The sequence below is a fragment of the Myxocyprinus asiaticus genome, chromosome 22 (assembly GCF_019703515.2).
Source record: "Myxocyprinus asiaticus isolate MX2 ecotype Aquarium Trade chromosome 22, UBuf_Myxa_2, whole genome shotgun sequence".
NCBI classification, from domain to species: Eukaryota; Metazoa; Chordata; class Actinopteri; order Cypriniformes; family Catostomidae; genus Myxocyprinus; species Myxocyprinus asiaticus.
Window position 1 is genome coordinate 42,235,593 of NC_059365.1, and position 22,321 is coordinate 42,257,913.

At 37.2% G+C, this 22,321-nt stretch overlaps 1 protein-coding gene across 1 annotated transcript in view; it reads left to right on the forward strand.

Moving 5' to 3' along the window:
- Positions 1 to 22,321, forward strand: part of LOC127413312 (gamma-aminobutyric acid receptor subunit alpha-4-like) — a 70,172-nt gene that overhangs the window by 40,357 nt on the left and 7,494 nt on the right. The window contains exons 7-8 of the mRNA XM_051650335.1: positions 747 to 899; positions 12,185 to 12,453. Of these exons, the coding sequence (XP_051506295.1) occupies positions 747 to 899; positions 12,185 to 12,453 (422 nt within the window). The remainder of the gene's footprint in view (positions 1 to 746; positions 900 to 12,184; positions 12,454 to 22,321) is intronic.

Below are 22,321 nucleotides of genomic sequence, written 5' to 3' on the forward strand. Positions count from 1 at the left end.
ATATGGAAGTATTTCTGTTTTATTCACAGATTGAATGACTTTATGGCTTATCCTTATGATTAACACTTTTATATCCAGTTGTTTGTTGGTGCCCCCCCCCCCCCGAAAAGTCAGTGGGTTCAAATAAATATGACTTTTTTTAATCTGCCCTGCCAAGATCACTCTACAAATAAGTCCATCTACTGTAAAAACGCACGTTTAGAAATACCTGTTCTGTATCCAAGTCAGCTGATCAGTGGATATCAAGAATATTATATATTAACGTAAGCTAGATTAAAAGAACAACTATTTTTACTCATGACTCATGCCAAATGTCAGCTTAAACTTAAAGGTCAATGTGGATAGCTTCATATACAGTAGGACTGTGTTTTTAAAACATATCAGCTAATTCCTAAGAAATTGTTTGTCTCAGTGAAACAGATGGTCAAAAAAATAAATAAATAAAAATACACGATTTGAAATACATGTTTGCTTATTTATTTATTACTTTGTTCTGATAAAAATTATATAAGATGTTCGGTGTTTTCAACCTTTGTTTTGATTACTGGAGCACTGTTTTCTGTACTGCTGCAAGCCTGATTCTGTTAAAATAAGATGAATCTGCCAGCGAAATTTAACAGCAAGAAAAACTTTGCTATTCAGCTAAAGTAAGTCTGCCGTTGTGGCAGACTGTCACTCTGACCTTGTTCCTTCACTTATCCATGGTCAGGATAATAAGGCCCTTCCTGTTTGCTCTACTTTTTCAGGTGAATATGTTGTGATGACGGTGTACTTCCACTTGAAACGGAAAATGGGCTATTTCATGATTCAGACGTACATCCCCTGCATCATGACTGTAATCCTTTCCCAAGTGTCTTTCTGGATAAATAAGGAATCTGTGCCTGCCAGAACTGTCTTTGGTATGTGCTACTCTCAAATCTTTTGCACTGTTTCCCCCTCTGAGCCACAAACACAATTTTCATGCAAATACAGAAAAAAGAGCTACTTTCTTCTTTTCATCCATCCATCCAAGCACCCATCCATCCATCCATCAATTTATATATCCATATTTTTTCATCCATTCATCCATCTTTTTTATCTATCTATATATCCATCCATCATCCATCCATACATCTTTTTTCATCATTCAGCTGAAAAGTGTTCTCCATTTGTGTTGAAGGACTAATTCACCCAAAAATTAAAATGACATCTTCATCTATTTGAAATGTGTACAGTATGTTCAATTTGGGCTGTCAATAATTACAAAATTTAATCAAATCAATTACATGATTAAGAAAATTGAGTTGAAACTCTGAAAACACATCAAATTGAATGGAAATTACAGAAATGATTGTGACAACTTACGCAAATGTATCCATCCATCCGCCTGTCCATCCGTTTTCATCCATCCATCCATCCATCCATCCATCCATATAGCCATATTTTTCATCCTTCCATCCATCCATATATCCATATTTTCATCCATCCACCAATTTATTTATCCATGCATCCATTCGTATGTCCATCTTTTTCATCCATATATACATACATATTTTTCATCCATTTATCCATATTTTTTATCCATCCATCCATCCATCCATCCATCCATCCATTCATCCGTATTTTTCACCATTTAGCTGAAAAGGGTTCTCTATTTGTGTTAAAGGAATAGTTCACCCAAAAATGAAAATTATGTCTTCATCTATTTGAAATTTTACAGTATGTTCTTACTTTCATATAAATTTGGGCTGTTAATAGATAAAAAAATGTAATCGAATCAATTACATAATGTGCCAATTAATTAACCGGATTAATCACAGTTACAGTTTTTCTCGATTGCTAAGACACATTTCATGAAACAATTCACAGTTTTCTCGAAACTATAAACACAATGTCAAAACTACACACCAGTTTGTACAAACCTCAAACTTCCACATCAAAATCAAATATTTCACTCAAAAACAAATGATGTTCTGTCAGAATGAAACACTGGCTTAAAATGAGACACAGAACCATCAAATACACAAACAATTCCACTGGCCAGATCACTTTAGTGGGATCAATTCAAAACACTGTTACAAAAACTTCAATCAACCAGGGAGAATTTTGCAAGTCAATCTGTAAATGTTTGGAGGTTATAGCACATCATACTGCATAAAATATGAAAGTGTTTAAAAATCACTTTACAGCATCACTTTACAGTACTGTAATGTAATGCTGGGTGAAAACACAGTCAAAAAGAAAACGCAGTTACTCTACAGAAACAAATGGTTTCAAAGTACAGAAAAATGTGAATATAGTAGATTTGGTACAAAAACTGGAATATGTGATCATCCTCCATAGCGCACTCACTACAATGTTTACCTATCACGCCGTCGCAAACTGATTAATTTGTTACGTACATTCAAGAACCACATTGGAAAAAGAAACTGTAAACGTGCCAGCTGGCCCGTATCAGCACGGACCAGCATGGTTTCGCAATGGCTTTTGTCTCTGTCTCTATTTTTCAGCCATCCAGCTCTTCATACATTGTTGGGATTCATTTATCCATAGCATATAATCACCTTTGGCCCAATTCATTTATTCTGAGATTCTGACTGGTATGTGAAAAATTTAGCTACTTACAGTAGTGTTTATACATGTAGAAACTGAGTTCAGGCTTTGACACTTGAATAAATTATTTTGAGTGGTTGTGCTTTCTTAACGAGAACCTGGTTAAACTTGTGCAAAATGAGGACATTTATGTCTATAGTTTTAAAGAAATTGTTAAACATATTGGAACATCTGTGAAAACAGGAGAATTTGTTTCGAGAGCTGAAGGAATGGTTTGGAGAATTTAGCTGCTAAGAAAAAGAATATAATTAGCCTAAATATAATAATATTAATGAATTATTAAAGACATAATTTTATGAATTATACAAGGCATATTTGCTATATGGAAACTATAAATGGAATAGAGTTACATTTAAAATTGGCCCTTTATTTAGTTTTGACGCACTTCTGCTTTAAACCCCACCCACATCCGTATATATATCTGTCTACAGATACAGAACATTTTTCCATTGAAAACAATACAGATAATGGCTTCACTTTACACCCTTATTCTTAAACATAATTGGTGCACGATCGTGCTTGTAAACACATTTTCACATGCCTTGCAACTGATAAAGATGCCAAGCTAGTTTATATATAAAATATATTTTTAATAATACCTGCAAGTCGAAATAGATCCTTGATGTAACAATTGATTTAATTATTTTCATTGGTGTAACCTAATTTGTCATGCTGTCAGATTCATGTGGTAACATCTAAATTAAATGGCTTAATTCAAGTCTAAAATATTATTTAACATCATTAAATCACACTGAATACATTACGTTACATCAACAAAAGTAATATTAAGGGTTAGATCAGGACTACTCAATTTCGGAAAGCTCAGGGGCTGCAAAGCTGAGGGCCATACTCTTAATTTCTGCAGTAATTGTTTATGTGTGTGTGTGTATATATATATATATATATATATATATATATATATATATATATATATATATATATATATATATACACACACACACACTGAGCACTTTATTAGGTACACATGTACACCTACTTATTCATGCGGTTATCTAATCAGTCAATCATATGGCAGCAGTGCAGTGTATAAAATCATGCATATACGGGTCAGGAGCTCCAGTTAATGTTGACATCAACCATCAGAATGGGGAAAAAAATGTGATCTCAGTGATTTGGACTGTGGCATGATTGTTAGAGCCAGACAGGCTAGTTTAAGTATATCTGTAACTGCTGATCTCCTGGGATTTTCACATACAACAGTCTCTAGAGTTTACTCCGAATGGTGCCAAAAACAAAAAACAGTTCTGCGGACGGAAACACTTCGTTGATGAGAGAGGTCAACAGAGAATGGCCAGATTGGTCCGAGCTGACAGAAAGGCTACGGTAACTCAGATAACCGCTCTGTACAATTGTAGTGAGCAGAATAGCATCTCAGAATGCATAACACGGCAAACCTTGAAGCGGATGGGCTTCAACAGCGGAAGACCACGTCGGGCACTTTATTAGTACCATATAGTGTTCCAAATGAAGTGCTCAGTGAGTGTATATCTCTGGTGAGCTCTTCAAGCGTGTTTGACACAGATTCGCACTGTAATGATTGATTCTCAAGTGAGATTCAGAGTGCGCATTTTTGAGTGATATCATACTCAGATATTCTGTGTTGTTTTATTAATTCATTACACCGTTTTTGACAATGACAACATATGTGGGCCGCACAAAGATGGCTTGCGGGCCTCATGTGGAACGTGACGAGTAGCGCTGTGTTAGATTTAGTAGAAATTGCTTCTTAAGCTGACAATTGCAGGTTACCACTTTATACAGTACTGTGTCTGTGTGTAAACAAATGTGGTATGCTGCAAAAAGCCGTTAGGTAGCATAGTATCCCTTCAACACACACGTACTTGACAACATGGTCTCATAGAGTCGCTTTACAATACTTTCATTTTTGCAAAATGATTATTGTTGTCTGATTATTTTTGGATTATGTGACTTGTTGTACATTTCACAGCAGTTTTCTGGTGAAATGAACACCAGAGGCGCTACAACAACAATGACTTTTGTTCACTTTTACACAAATCATGAGTAAAATGGCAGATTATCAGTTTATAAACACAATTTTCATCCTGTCCCATGCTATCTTATGACATCTAAACACTTTTACTATAGCATATGACTTGTAAGATACTTTTAAATGTTTGCATTACATGACCAACTACATTTACAAGCTTGTTCAGGTGTTACCAAAATGCGGGGTAAATCATCTAATAGAGCACTGCACTTGCAATGCAAAGGACCGGGGTACAAGTCCTGAATAGCACGCTAGTCGACATGTGAGCCGTGTTGGTAAAGCACCAAATTGCTTCAGCAATTGCGTTTTCATCTCACATTTGCTTTTTATGACACTATCGGTTAGGTTTAGGTTTAAGGTTTAGGGTAGGGAGGTCGGTTTTTGCTGATTCAAAACTCAATAGAGCATTAACCTTAAAAACCTCATTAGATTTGGATAACATTTAACTCGCTCTTAGCGCAGCACAGTGGATATTTCACCTCGGAACTGCCGTGATTGTGTAATGAACCACGTAATATAATTTTGCTAAAATGTTGCCACAGACACGTGATTTTCAAGAGATCAGGCTGGTACTAGAGTACCAGCCTGTAGAGAGAGTGAAATATGGAACCCATCCCAGAACACATCATGGTTTTCTACTGCTGTGTCTGTTCTGAATGTGTACTGGCTATCAAAAACCAATACTGTCATTACCCAGAAACCCCGTCACTAAGCATACTTCCATCTAGGACATGAAGATCCGCTCCTCTGGCCCAGGTCCAAGCGCACAGCTCTGTTAGTAGCCATCTGAAGGTGGGTCATTGGTACACTTTTCCAGTGGAGAATGAGATCATGCTATTCTCAGCATCTCTAGTGCCCCAGGTAAAGTTTAGAAAGAAACAGGAGGTGTGACAATGAGTGTGAGTGTATGGTATGTAGATGTGTGCGTATGTTTTTCTGTTGTTTGTAGCTTGTATCGGACAGGTAAGGTCATAACAAATAAGGGCATTTAAAATTGATCGCACACATTATGCTAACTGTGAAACAGTGATGTCTTGGACTGGAAATGAATAAGCCAGAGGGAAAACTTTGAAGGTGCTTTAGAGGCCAGCAGTGGGAAATTGATTCATTTATTTGGCAGACGCTTTTATGAAAAACAACTTACAGTGCACTCAAGGTATATATTTTCTCAGTACGTGTTTTTCCTGGAAATTTAACCCATGACCTTGGCATTACTAGCACCATGTTCCACCAGTTGAACTACGGGAAAACTCTACAGCTCTTTATCAACAGTGTCACTCCACATGTTTAAACCTGGTGTGTTTATGATACACAAGAGAAAATATTACTTTATAATAAATTAAGTTGTGCCTTGTTGTCTTGAATATAGAGCAACAGCCATATGGAGTACTTTTATGGTGCTTTTTGTGTCCTTTCCTAAGCTTGACAGCCACTGATTACAATATGCTTCCAATTTATGGAAAAAAGCACAGTGAACATTTTGGATAGCTGTAAACCTTTGTGTTCCACAGAACACTCGATTTAAACGGGTCATGACATGATAAATAACATTTTCCATGATTACCAGTGTACAATAAAAACACACCGTAAGTTTCAGAGCTCAAAACTCCCTCCTCACTGCAAAAAGAGCATTTGTTGAAACCAAGCTGCTAAAATGACTTGTTATCCACTTCCTCCACATTGTGATGTCACACTGTGGTATACAATTTCATCTGACTGCCTCCACAACAACACATCAACGCCTGCTTTACTTTTAATCACTTCCGTTGCCCACCCAGAAACTGTGAGCAGAGAGATGGCAAGGAAAAACAAAAGAAAATCAAACTTGAAGTACCGCCTTGATGTTTTTACGAATCCAGGGCTGTAGGGGCAGTCAGCGCTTGGGGCTGTACTAGAAACGTGCCTCAATGGGAACAACATAGATGGGACTCTGGCATACAGGTATCACAACCTTTCACAGATGATGCGCTATTGCGCTCAAATACAGCTGGACTGAGCACAACAGAATGCAGGGATTTTGCGCTGCATTTTTCAAAGAATGAAACTACATTTAAAGGTGCAGTCATTATTTTTTTCCTCATTAAAAAAGTTGAACTCCTAAAGACATGAATTGTAATTTTGCAATATCCGTATGTATGAAATCATGAGCACTCACATTAAAATGAAGGCTCCAGTCATATCAGTAACCTTATAAAAGATGTTTTATTCTACATGGAGAGGGTCCACACATGGGGGCTGTCATGTTAGAATCACATGACCGGCCAAATACTTCTCACTTAATCTCAGTAACCGTCCTGTTATTTGACACTTTACTCACTGGTTAAAGTAATCATGGCTGACTGTGAGTACTACATTTCTACAGTGGCATCTGAAACTGAAAACTATTGATTTTAAATGATGCTGCATCCAAGCCGCTAGGTGTCAGTGTAAGTCCAAGATGACACAAAGACAAAAGTTACTGAGAGCACCTTTAACTTGACACAGTGTCCAAAAAATTGTGTATTTAGGGTGCAAGACACTAAAAACCAGTGAGACATGATCCAACTAAAATGAGATGCTCCAAAAGAAAGAGTCCTGTAAGAGACTGATGAACTCAATCAAAACAGATGGCAGTGAAATGTAGGCAAATAACACGCTTATGTTTAGAGCTCTTTTTGTATTGTTCAATCAATGTTTTACTAGTGTGCTCTCGTAATAATGTAATGTTGTTTTTTTTTTTTAATTAATCAAAATTATTATGTTCATGTTATATTGTGTTTAGAATTATTTTAATTATTATATACTAAATGGAGTGTATTTTGGGGGCCTTTCTCAGTAATTACTCTTAAATGCGATTACATAATAAGCCGGCAAAGTGTGGTCATGTAAATGCATTACTGTAAATGCTTTTCCTTTGTTGTATAATGTCGTCAATGGTTTAAACAAACAAACCAAAAAAAGTCAGATTTGCCCATCACCTTAAAGGTCACCTTATGTACATGGGTTTTTAAGAGCTGCACTTAGCAATGGCACAGACAAATAGACTTTATTTTTATTTTTAATTTATTTATTTTTTAATTTGGAATGCCCAATTCCCAATGCGCTCTAAGTCCTCGTGGTGGCGTAGTGACTCACCTCAATCCTGGTGGCGGAGGATGAATCTCAGTTGCCTCCACGTCTGAGGCCGTCGATCCGCGCATCTTATCACGTGGCTTGTTGAGCACGTTACCGCGGAGACGTAGCGGAGGCCCATGCTATTCTCCGAGGCATGCACACACAATTCACCACGCACCCCACCGAGAGCGAGAACCACACATTATAGCGACCACTCATGATTTATAAATAATTATGACACTATTCAGTGTTGTAAATTATTTCTCATGTTTTAATGTGTTTATTAAAAAAAAGGACAACCATCATCTCGACACCAGGGGATGCTGCAGCATCTGCAGTACCCCTACTTCCCACGGCCTTGCCACAGCGCTGCATCAAACAGTGCGCTCCGAAGGTAATGGCTTTTTTTTTTTATTTAGTGATTGTTTAAATGTCTGTAACATAAAAATAAAGATATTGTGATGTTGAAAAGACTATTTGAGCAGCTGGTTCATTATGACAACCGCTTCAGTCGCTCTTTTGCTGGTAAACAGTGCAGATCACACTGGTTTGATCATATTTGGATAACATTTAACTAGCTTTTAGTGCAACACAGCCTCTGAGCCCAATTGTTATATTGACTTTAAAGGCTGTGACCAGCGCTGTAACCCCTATCAGCAACCAATCACAAGTGCCCCACACTTTTCTCCACCAATAGCACGTGTACAGTAAATCAGACCTCTCACAGCTCTGGATTCTGCTTAGAAACAGAAGCAAAACATGTCCAGCCCCTCTGGCTAAATGTAGCTTGTGATGTACCTATTGATTGCTCCAAATTGCTCTGTATGTAGGCGATTGTGAGTGCACTGATATTTTGTGAAGTTTTCCACAGAGTGTAGATTATTCTACCGAGTTGAGAGCTGATTTCATAGACTGTTTTCAGACTTGGTTTGATTGCTTGGTCCAAACCCGAGTTTGATGCTCTATATTTCATTTGGTTGCCAAGTGCCATTGTGAGTACTAGAGGCAGTTGTTTACCTCTGTAGCTAAGTATTGACTCTGGAGTAGAAGACTGTGTGTGTGTGTGTGTGTGTGTGTGTGTGTGTGTGTGTGTGTGTGTGTGTGTGTTTTTAAACTATGGTTGGTTGCTACGGCCTTGTTTTATAGCAACCAAGCAATCCAAATTCTATCATCAAACAGACTTGGATCTGCTTCAAATGATCTAGAATGAAAGCTTCCTTTTACGTCTATATTCATTTTATACATCCATAATTCTGAGAGAATATGAGAGTGAGAGTGTGTATTTGTCTTGTTACTTTACATAGATACGTGGGGGGTGTTTATGTGCAAGAGGTTTGTGTGTGCTTTCTTATGTTTTATTAGTGTGTGCATGTAGGTGTATATGTAACAGTGTGTGTGTGTGTGTGTGTGTGTGTGTGTGTGTGGGAGGAGATGGGATACTGGCTGCCTCTGTCATTGTGTGTATGTGTGTTGGTGTATCCATGTGTGTGACTCAACGTCTGGCATGCTCACTGCTCTGTGGCAGCCTTTAGATTCACTGAGAGAGAAACTCTTCCCACTGAAAACTCTTGACTCCCCCTGCTGGTTCAAAGTATCACTGCTTGTTGTAGTAATTCAACCGTTTTAGGGGGGAGACAAATCTAATCTGTTACCTTATTTCAGTTCTGCCCTTCTTACCTTTTCCTCACACACTCAGATAAGGAAAACACTGCTAAATCTTTCATTTCAATTAAATGATCAACATACTGGTTAGCTGATTGCTGAAGACTGTATTGCTTCTGCAGAGTGATTTTATTTTAAATATTGTGTAATCCTTCTATTTGTGCCTTCTTTATTCGCAACATGATCATGTGGGAAGTCAACATGTTGCTACTGAATGTTCCATTAGTTTAACATCGGCCCCGACATTTTTGCATTAGTTCTAATGTGTTTACTTTTTCCTTTGGCACAACTGATTCAGATTCAAAAACATCTCCATCTGATATCTGATCTGGTATCTTTGGCATACAGGGGACTGATATCCAGTCACATTAATGCTATTGTGTAAAACCCCTCAGGAACAAAGGATTGCCTACAGATTAACTACAGTTATCGTAATGGCTTAATCCACAGTGAGGTTTGAACTGCCATGTTGTTCAGTAGAGATATCTGTACCATAGTACCTGGCTGTGAAAATTGATTTTTACCTTTTGTCTTTGATTCTATGATTCGTCTGCTAGCATTAACAAAATTCAACCTCTCGTGTTCATTTACAGACCATAAAATGCAGTCAAGTTTTGCAGGTTAATGGAATAGTTCACCCCCAACTGACAAGACTTCCATCATTTACTCACTCTCATATTGTTTCAAAATAAACGTGTCTGTCAAGCTTCAAAGAATTAGCATTCAATAGGACTTGTGCACTTTATTCCAAGTCTTTTGAAGTCATATGATTGCTTTGTGTGAGGAACAGACCAAAATCTAAGTCTTTATTAACTGAAAATCCTTCACTCTGTTCTCAAATTTTATTATTTCTTACATTCAGTTCAATTCTGGAATGTAAAGATGAGTACTCATGCTTCATTGGTTCTCCCGCATCTCATCACTGATGTCAAACCTGAGAATTAAGAGCTATGGCAAGTAGTGAGATTTTGGTCTGTTCCTCACAAAGCTATCAAATGGCTTCAGAAGGCTTAGAATATAGTGCAAGAGTTGTATGGATGACTTTTACGGTGCTTTTATGGTACTTTGTCTTTTTTGAAGCTCAACAGCCCCAGTCCCTATTAGGGAAAAGAACACTCTGGACATTGTGCAAAACATCTTTTGTGTTTAATTTAAGAAAGGGGTGCAGGGGTGCATTTCCCATACAACTACGTTACTTACTGCTTAACTACCATAGTATGATGCATCGTTGGAGAAATTAACTAGCTAGTGGCGACTGTTTCCCGAAACCATAGTAACCACGTCGCTCATCCATCTTACGACCCACGTTGGTTCAACAACATTGAGCTGTGTTAATGGCGTTACTCAGGATGTGGAGTAATAACTTATGTGGATGTCAAATTATAATAACTAATTTACATGTACTTCAGAAAGCTGTTTAATGTGCGAATGCTGCTGAAGACATGAAAGCTGCATGCACTGTGTAATGCGACAGATGATTGTGCTGCAATAGTGGGGTTTCCCTTCACATCAGACTTTGGGGTTCCCCCGATGCATTTGAACACATACGCACATGTGCACTCTTCAAAAACATATAAGAATGCCACTTACGTGTGAACATGGAGACATAATATGCCATGTTCTCCGACAGAAGCCATGTGTGGTAAAGTGCTTTCTCTTAGCAGCCTTTAATCCCTTAAACGGCTGCATTCGCGTCTACGTGATGTTTCAGAACGCCGCTTTCTACAAAACCCCAGAATAAGCCATTTTCTTAAGTGCATGTAAATGTGGCCAAAGTCTTAATACAATGCAAGATATACAGTATATAGAATGAAAGATATAGAAGCCTCAGTGAAGTCGAATGATGTCCACACAGCAAACTAACAAGGAACTATGCTTCTAATCACAGGTAAAGAGCTGTAGTTACAAACCACACAACTTTGCGATGCTGTTTGCGAATGTTCATTGGAACTACGGTTTCGGGAAATACCAAATCATTGAACTATGTTGGTAACGATGAAGCTTGTGGCCATAGCTGTCTAATGATGCTTTTGGGAAACGTACCCCAGGTTTGGAACAACATAAGTGTAAGCAAATTGTGAAAGAATTAAAATGTTTGGGTGAACTGCTCCTTTGATCTCTGATTAATTTTGGCTTTCTTTCACTAATAGGCCTAAATGCATTTTTTTTTTTTTTTTTTTTTTTTACATTTGTTTTTGAGCAGCATGGATGGGGGTTAACATCTGCAATATTACATGTTTGGTTGATTTTTTCTTTTTAGTCAGTCGTTTCTTCCTCATCTACCTAAACATCTGAATTGAATGTATTTTTTGTATAAATATATTTATTGTAGCCATTTTATTGAAAGGGCAGAATAAGGACATGAGCAATTTGTGCCACTGCTCAGTTTTTAGGGTTGCAAACTTTTCACCACATGAATACGGGACACTTAAGCATTTTGAGTGCTTTAATACGGATCCCCCCAAGCGTTTTCGCCATCTGGCCAGGTATGTGGGGGTGTGTTTGGTCCCACTTCAAACCTTGTGCATTTTGATGACTCACAAAATTAAATTTGGGATGGGGGGACTCGGGATTCCACCCGAGTATCTCGCCACTAAAATGTGGGACAACAGGGTCAAAAAGTCCTAGCTAATACGGGACCCTATCTGCATTCCACCAAAGACCACATTTCAATGTGTTGGAGGATGTGTGCTAAATGCTAGCCAATAACTGGCACTTATTTCTCACAGATCTTCTTGTTACTTGTTATTAATTAGAATACAAGACTATGAATATTAATGTTTTGTTTTGATTTTGTCTTTGTCACAGGAATCACCACCGTTCTCACAATGACGACCCTTAGTATTAGCGCACGCCATTCTTTGCCCAAGGTCTCGTACGCAACAGCCATGGATTGGTTCATAGCAGTGTGTTTTGCTTTCGTCTTCTCTGCCCTCATCGAGTTTGCTGCTGTGAATTACTTCACCAACGCACAGGCCGAAAGAGCCAAGAGGAAACAGGCCAAAGCTGCCGCTGCAGCTAGTGCTAAGAGCGCCACACCATCAGGCAAAGCTAAAGACACTGAGGAGGTTCTACAGGTGAGAGGATGATACAGACACCACAAAGACAAAATATTTATTATTAAGTGAATAGTGATGGCTCTGAAATCTCATTGAGTGTGTTTACATGCACTTTAAAAGTCTGATTTCAGTTGAATTAAAGCAATAATTTGTCTTTTTAAAATGTCACGTAAACGCGTCCGTTTCTTTATGACATCGAATTAACAGACCTAGATAATGTGATTGTAGGTTGGTTCCATCCTGCATGTATACACGGTAATCAGACTGCAACTGGCATCGGCATTATGTGCATGCTTAGAGAAAAAGTAGTGCCAGGTGCCACGCGACGTGTATTTAACCCGGAACTTGAATGGAACACAAAGCAGAGAATACAAAGAGCAACATCAACAACACAGGGGAAGTTTCCTTCAGAAGTCATCATTCCTATGCCCTATTCCTATTACCATCCACTGTGTGAGCTTTGGAGGGCTGAAAGGTGTGGTGCTCAAAAATAATGTTTATTCAGAACTCACCTTTTAAGTTATTTTTATTGGAACTTCTGTTTAAAGCAATCTTACAGCATGGCTACTATGACTGTTCACCCTTTAAAGTGCCCTTCGGAGGTTGATTTATCTCGTTTATAATGCAGGGACACATGGCGAACGCTAGACATTTTCATTTTTGGACGGATCAGCAGTCTGTAAACCATTTACACCTGTGACACATTAATGTGCCTTTAATTACTATTATTTTTGTCCATTGACTAATCCTGCTATCTGTCTGTCATTGTAACACTCATATCATACATGTAAATTAGGCTTGGGGCTGATGCCTTTTTTTACGCATCGATAATCAGAAGATTTTCCCAATGATTATCAATATATATTGGGATTTGTTTTTGTTTTTTTTCAGATATAAACAGGGCTGCTCCTTGCATAATAGTCTATTTTCTTTTCAAATATTTTTCTAAACACAACTTTGGTAAAGTGAGCGGCAAGGTAAGTTTAAAGGGTCGCACACCAGATGCATCTGGCAGATGACATGGCGCCTTCTAAAATTCAAAACGGTCATTTTCTACAAAGGTATGCACACGACCGCCAACGCTCAGCGTCAAAATTATGCAGTGCCACAGAGTGCAACTTGTATAGTTTTCCATTCAATTTGAACCAAAACATTATCAAAGGGCAAAGATTATTTACACTAGCCATCACTGTATGATATATGGTATATATATATTTAATATAGCCTACACAATGTACGTATTTTCAGTTACAAGTGTGTCGTTTTGTGGTTTGACAGCTTGAATTAAAGACCTATTTGAGGCTACATAGAGAGAAATTGCATAATAAACATCACCATATCTAATTGTTCAGTTTGCGCAGTTACACCAGTTTCAAACACTAAACTGCAAACTCAGCATCACATTGTTCATTCCTGAAGAATTACAAAAATATGTTGATAAAATAACGTGCCCATCAATAATCGATATATCGATATTTTATGACATCCCTAATGTAAATGTATATCACCCAACACCAATCTTTGCAATAGCAATAAATGCCTTTTAATAATAAAGTAAAATACTTTTTCATGATCTTACGTGGACTATTTTCAAACATTTCATTATAAGATACAATAAAAGAGGGTAACAGATGCATACTATGGCCAAGGTTAGCATGCTAGCATTATATACACTGCCGTTCCAAAGTTTGGGGTCATTTACTTATTCTTTATTCTATTTATTTATTTATTTATTTATTTATTTTTATTTTTTATTTTTTTATTTTTTCACATTTTAGAATAATAGTAAAGTCATCAAATCAATGGAATAACAGAAATGGAACAGGAAATTATGTTGTGGCTAAAAAAAATGAAAAAATATATCAAAACTGTGTTATATTTTAGCATCTTCAAAGTAGTCATCCTTTGCCTAGAATTTTCAGAAATGTACTCTTGACATTTTCTCAACCAACTTCTTGAGGTATCATCCTGGGATGCTTTTTAAACAGTATTGAAGGAGTTCCCATCTATGTTGGGCACTTATTGGCTGCTTTTCTTTATTATTCGGTCCAAATCAACCATTTATATATATATTTTTTTTATTTGTATTGAAATAAAATAATTTGTTGGCACAATTATATTTTTGTCGACAAAAATTTAAGCATACGCCTTCAGATCAAAAGGTTTTTAAGATCATGTGAAACATCTCATTCAAGTGACCCCAAACTTTTGAACGGCAGTGTATTTATATTATATCTTTTAATTATCATCAAGTAGTTATAACAGCTTCTTGTAATGATCTTATGTGGACTCCATTCATAAAATGAGGCAGAAAGCATGATTGTTTTATTGAATATGCAGCCTGAAGCAAATGACATACAGATGCAGAACTGTATTCAGACAACAAACCCAGCGATCACTAGGAAGATATAGACAAACTATATATTTTCTTAATCCTTTATTTATTCACGACATGTCTCCTCAGTCTTAATGTTATTATTAAGCATTACACAGAGTTTATAAGAATGAGAGTGAATCAAAGCAGAGCTTGTATAGTTAGAACAATCCAGGAGCAAACAGCATCATCTTCTGCCTTACAACATCACCATAAACACAACGGATAACGTACATTCGATCTGCATCAAAATCAATGCGTGAAGAATGTAAGAAATGGACGTGGCTGTAAAGTGTTCCATGTTGTTGTGTCTGTTATGTACGTTCTGCAGTGGACTTATTTGTCGCACTACTATCAGTCAAAATGTCAACTGGAAAATGTCTACATCGCTTTCTCAGCTGACATCCTTTCTTCACCTATTTGATTGCACAGATAGGTGAAGTGTAATGTATACTTGGACAGAGAGATGAAGATTGTAGCTCGGCAATGCAAAAACCCATGGTAGTTCGATTATAACTGCCCATGTAAACATACTCTGAGACACATTAAATGGCTGATACCGTACATGCACATTGTGGATATATGCATAGTATTCTTAATAAATGCAGCAAGTCACACATTTCATAGATTGTTAATTGATGGTTTCACTGCTCTGCTTCGAATGTTGTATAATAACAGCCCTTAACCATGGTAAAACTATTGTGACACACAGCCTCTTGTGGGTTATTGCATTAGTACAGCAGTGGTCTCCAACATGGTGCCCACAGGCACCTAATACCCCACATACAGGCTGTGAGATGCCTGCAGAGGTGCATTCAATAAACAGTCTAAATTGTAATGTTTAATTTCCTTTAATTTCCTTTTTCTTATTACTTGCATAAAATTGTAATTATAGTTGTGCTCAGCCCTATAAATAACTTTGAATTACATGACTGTGGTGACACTTTTGCAAAATAACATTCTGTGGTTCATTACATGTTTTGCGGCAGTTCCGAGGTGAAATGTCCACTGTGTGGCGCTAAAAGCGTGTTAAAGATTATTCCAAACAGATGAGTTTAAGTTAAATGCTCTATCGAGTTTTAAATCAACAAAAAAATACCTCCCTACCCTACACCTCTCTGATAGTGTCGCAAAAGCAAATGTGAGGTGAAAAATGCAATTGCTGAAGCAACCATGTCATTTTGTTGTGCTTAAATGACACTTGCTCTTTAGGACTCATATCCCAGTCCTATGCATCGATGTTTTGTTGTGTGTGTGTGTGTGTGTATATAGAGAGAGAGAAATTATTATCAAAATTAGACAGTATTTTAAAAGATAACGGTAATACTTTACACTAATGTTAACTTTGTTAAGGGTTTATATAGGGGTTTAATAATGACTGATATGTATTTTACAAATTAATTATAAATCATTTATATGCAGTTATAGCAAAATGCATAAAAAGGATAACTTCCGTCCAATATTTGCCAAATAGTAAGCATTTTAACTTACATGTTATAAATGCTTAATACACTTGGTTCTATTCATCAAAAACATAAAATGCCACAGAAAAAAAAAAAAAAATTATAATAATATTATAGTGAGATTAAAAAGAGGGATTATGTAACTTTTCTACAGTCAACTTTGTGATTATATTCATTACTGTAATGTCTTGACTCACTTGTGTTGTCACTTTCCTTGTCATGTTGATATAAATAAAAAAAAAAAATGGTGCTAGAACTCCAAGTGCTGTCCCAAATTACCTAGTCACACAAAGTTCTCTACAAAAACACTTTTCAGGTTTTCATGGTCATTCACAGCATATACCATATAATAAATCCTGATGACCATTAAACCATACTCAACTTTATGTACATAGGCTTCTAATGTTGGCAAATCCTTAATAAGGATAATAAATGACTCCACTTTGCATTAAGGTACATTTGCATAGGTTATTAATGTCAAATAAGTGTTATTAAGCATTTATGAGATAGAGGTAAAATGACTCACTATTTGGCAAGTATTTCATGAAAGTCACCATTTTTATATATGTAGTTATAAACAAATATAAATGAATATAATACATTTATAAATGACTTACAAGTCATTAACGAAACCCTTTATAAAACCTTAATAAAGGGAACATTAATGTAAAGTTTTACAGAGATTTCATTATTATTCCTTGGACTCAAGTTAGTGATTAAAGTGAAAACAATAGCAGCGTATTACTGTTAAAGCACAAGGTAAAGAAAAAGTACATTAATATGTGCAGTATTAGGAGATGATCTTGCATGTTTCAAAGCCTTTTCTGCTTTGAAAGTCTTGCCTAATGGTAGCCTCAAAATGATGCTGCTCAAAAGCAAGGAAGGCCTGGATTTCATCCCATAACTTCCACAATCAATTCAATACAATTGAATTCAAATGTTATTTGTATAGCTATAAAAAATAAAAAAAATAAAAAAAAGAGCTAAAGAAGGAGCAGAGCTTTCTCCCTTCTTATCTTCTGAGTGAAGTCATTTGAGTAAGAAGATCAACAGAAAGATGACCTGTCATTAGAGCATCATGGGAGTTTTGCGGTGTAAACGACACAAAACGGCATGCTAACCATTTAATTATTGCTGACAGTAAAGCTCTTTGAGAGTGTGCATGTGAGCTTGGGCAGATTTAGTTTTTCGCTGGATAATGTGTGTAAACTGAGATGGCGGATTAGACATGGCACATGCTGACAGCTGTGAGACTCACCCAGAGTGTCTGTCAGACTGTTGACATGATATATTGTAGCCGTGTTTTCTGTGTCATTTAATTTTACAGGCAGCTGCAGATTTTAATGTCACTTATCTAATGGTGCTTCTCCGTAAGCCTTTCAAAACAAAATTTTCTTCTGGCCATTAAAAATGCACGTTTGCTCAGTAAAATGAACGTTTAATCTTCACGGAAGTGATGGGTCGTTCATGAACGATTCATTCATTTTGAACAATTCTTTTTGTAGTAGTCTCAGAGAGTGATTCGTTCATTTTGTGTTGGCCGCGCATGCGCCATTCATTTGTTACGTGAAAACCAGAACAGGAAAACAGAAATTATTACTTCACCTTTCAACTCTTTTGGTCCGAGTCGTTCGTTCTTTTGTCATGTGACAGCCATATACGCTATGCATTGCTCACACAGGAAACAGAAATGATTAGTTCACCTCTCGAGTCTTCTTGTCCAAGTCGTTTAATTAAGGATTAATGAGATGCCATTAACAGGTTTTCTGATCTGGAGAAAAGAAGAGAAAAATGCTCTTTTCCTAGAGAGACACACAGAGAGAGAGACAGGGTAGGATTTACTTAACAGTTAAGGCAATGTTTTGTACAACACACTCTCATGATGAAACATCACAGAAGCTACTTTTTGCCATGACCACCATAACGTCGCAATTGGTCCTTATGTCAAAAATGTCACTCTGATGTCGTATTCAATTTATTTTGAAAGCAACTGTCCAAACTAAGGAGAGACCGTTCTGTCTCATGCCTCACTTATGAGACTGCCCTGGTTTTGTGGGGTATTTTAATACAAAAACCTTTGCCTTATTTACAGGCACATTTAGTGCCTTGTTAAACTGGTTTAAGGGAAATCCAGTTAAACCAGGCACTAAATGTGCTGAAATAAGTCTGCCATGTAAATATTTAAATTAAAAGTTTATTGTTTCAGATGTTGCTTTTCAATGTAATTATTATAGATTGTGCCTTATTCACAAAACTCACAAAACAAATTGCATGCCGCAATTGACGTTGCATTATTACTGCTAACAGAAAGCAGGCAGAAAAGCAGAATTTTAGTACTAATTTTATTTTTAATTACATTGCCAAATTATATATTAAAAATATACACTCACTGAGATCACATTTTTCCCCGTTCTGATGGTTGATGTGAACATTATGTGGTTGATGTGAACATAGGAGTGGTGGTGGTGTAGTGGGCTACATTTACATTTACATTTATGCATTTGGCAGACACTTTTATCCAAAGCGACTTACAGTGTACTTATTACAGGGACAATCCCCCCAGAGCAACCTGGAGTTAAGTGCCTTGCTCAAGGACACAGTGGTGGTGGCTGTTGGGATCGAACCAGCAACCTTCTGATTACTAGTTCTGTGGTTTAGACCACTACACCACCACCACTCCAAAATGTTATGGGCTAAAGCACATAACTGGAAATCAGGTTGCTGGTTCGATCCCCACAGCCACCACCATTGTGTCCTTGAGCAAGGCACTTAACTCCAGATAGCTCTGGGGGGATTGTCCCTGTAATATTACACTGTAAGTCGCTTTGGATAAAAGCATCTGCCAAATGTAAAAATGTACATTAACTGAAGCTCCTGACCCGTATCTGCGTGATTTTATGCATTGCACTGCTGTCACACGATTGGCTGATTAGATAATCGCATGAATCTGTAGGTGTACATATGTTCATAATAATGTGCTCAGTGAGTGTATATTATTTAAAAAGTGGATAATTATTATTATTATTATCGTGGAATTTCCACCATGCAAATTGTGTTCAGCACTCAGTAAACTCACCTAATGATGTGAGCACTGCATTAAGTGTTGGATTCCACAAGTCTGTTGTTATGTCTCACAATGCTGTGTATTGAGATTCTCTCTGTCTCTCTTCACAGCTTGTGCTAACATATTTTCTGCACACAACAAGACACCAATTACACTTTGCCAACTGTTCATGTCTCAGAGGAAATGGTGAAAAATGGTGAAACTGGGCTATCAGGTCCAATGAGACAGATGAAAGAGAAAGCAATCTTTTAACAATAATCGCAATATAAACACTCACTTAGCACTTTATGAGGAACACTATGGTCCTAATAAAGTGCCCCGCCATGGTCTTCTGCTGTTGTAGCCTATCCGTCTCAAGGTTCAATGTGTTGTACATTCTGAGATGCTATTCAGTTCATACCAAAATCACTGAGATCACATTTGTTCCCCATTCTGATGGTTGATGTCAAATCAAATCAAATCAAATCACTTTTATTGTCACACAACCATGTACACAAGTGTAATAGTGTGTGAAATTCTTGGGTGCAGTTCCGAGCAACATAGCAGTCATGACAGTGTTGAGACATATACCAAATTACAATAAACAGATTTACACAACGCAATTTACATATCTAATATACACATAATTACACACAACACAGTATACAAATAATAACATACAATGTACAGTATACAATACACACAATATAGAATACACATTATACAATAAAAAATAGTATATATAGTATATATAAAATGTACAGTAGGTTGTATTGTACTGTATTGACATTCAGGCTGTCGGTTGATAGTAAGTTGCCAGTGTGTTGTTAAGAGAGAATATAATTTATGACAGTCCGGTGTGAGATAATAAGATTAATAAAGTGCAGTGCTGATGTATATTGATTGTGAGAGATCAAGAGTTCAAAAGTCTGATTGCTTGGGGCAGGAAGCTGTCATGAAGTCGGCTGGTGCGGGTCCTGATGCTAAGATACCGCCTGCCTGATGGTAGCGCCTCCATTGATGGTGATGGGACTGTGTTCTCTGTCTTTTCTCCTGAAGTCCACCACAAGCTCCTTTGTCTTACTGACGTTGAGGGAAAGGTTGTGCTCCTGACACCAGTGTGTCAGAGTGTGCACCTCCTCTCTGTAGGCTGTTTCATCATTGTCAGTGATCAGACCTACCTCCGTCATATCATCAGCAAACTTGATGGCATTGGAGCTATGTGTTGCCACACAGTCATGTGTGTACAAGGAATACAGGAGTGGGCTGAGAACACAGCCCTGCGGGGCTCCAGTGTTGAGGGTCAGTAATGAGGAGATGTGACTGCCCATTCTAACCACCTGGCGTCTGCTTGACAGGAAGTCCAGGATCCAGCTGCACAGCGAGCTGTTTAAGCCCAGAGCCCGGAGTTTCTCATCTAGCTTGGAGGGCACTATGGTGTTGAATGCCGAGCTGTAGTCTACAAACAGCATTCTCACATAAGTGTTCCTTTTTTCCAGGTGGGAGAGAGCAGTGTGTATTGTAGATGCAATGGCATCATCAGTGGAGCGGTTGTTGCGGTAAGCAAACTGCAGCGGGTCCAGTGAAGGAGGCAGCACAGAGCAGATGTAATCTCTGATTAGTCTCTCAAAGCATTTGCTGATTATGGGGGTCAGAGCAACAGGACACCAGTCATTTAAGCAAGTGATTTTGGATTGCTTTGATACTGTACAATGGTGGACGTTTTAAAGCATGTGGGGACCACAGACAAGGAGAGGGAAAGGTTGAAATGTCCGTAAAAACACCAGCCAGTTGGTTCGCGCACGCTCTGATGACGTGGCCCGGAATGCCGTGACATCAGCATTAACTGATGCTCCTGACCCATCTGCTTGATTTTATGCATTCCCCTGCTGCCATATGATTGACTGATTAGATAATCGCATGAATATGTAGTTGTATAGGTGTACATAATAAAGTGCTCAGTGAGTTTGTTTAACTTATGTATAAAATAGCGCTCAATGTGATCATTCTTGCCATATTGGAACCGTACATTTGATTGATGCTGTTTACATACACAAGAACACACAAATACACAAATTCATACCTTATTCACACACACATACACACATTCAGCCCCTCCCCGTTCTCTTGACTCATGTTTTATGGGTGAATTTCACAAAACTTGTCAAGAACATATCCCAGTTAATTAATCCCCCCAACACCACCAAAAAAATATAAATAACATAAAAACGAGAAATTATATACTGGTGAAAGAAAATGAAGCCTATGTTTAAGGCCGGTAAGATTTTTATGTTTTGTTTTTGCATTGTGACTTTATTTTTATGACAATCAATCATATCCCCTTAAATTCTCATTACTGTCATACAGAAATACCTATGTAAGTAGAAGGGAAACTGGAAGATAACAAGAAATAAAAAGAAAAAAAAAAGATGACAAAAAGTATTTATACATCATGGTAGTGTTTGTTAGACTGGGACTTTATCTCATTTAAATGAAACAAATAATTATAGTACAGTACATTTTATGTAATAAAATAAATATATATGTATGATAATCTAATTAGAATCACTGTTGAGAATAATTACAAAATTAGAGCAAAAATCCTATTACAAAATGCTCAAAAGTAAAACGTCCAGAAACATTACTGTGATCAGCGGGGATAATATGCTTTATTTTCATGAAAAATGAAAACCAATATTAATGGGCCTAAAACAGGCTTAATTTTGTATCTCTTTTGTGGTGCAATTTGATCTGGACATTTTTTGTAAGATTCACCACTTATGCATCCTTGTTGCATGAATCATTAGACATTTATATCCCACATAGAGAGTGGATCACTAATATGGCTGAACAGTCATAAAAAATAAACTCATACAAATGCACTTCCAACCAGGAATTCCAATTAGCCCCAGTATGATATCATAAGGAACTGTTTCACTTATGTGTGTATGTGCACACACACACACACACACACACACACACAGAGAGAGAGAGAGTACTGAGTGA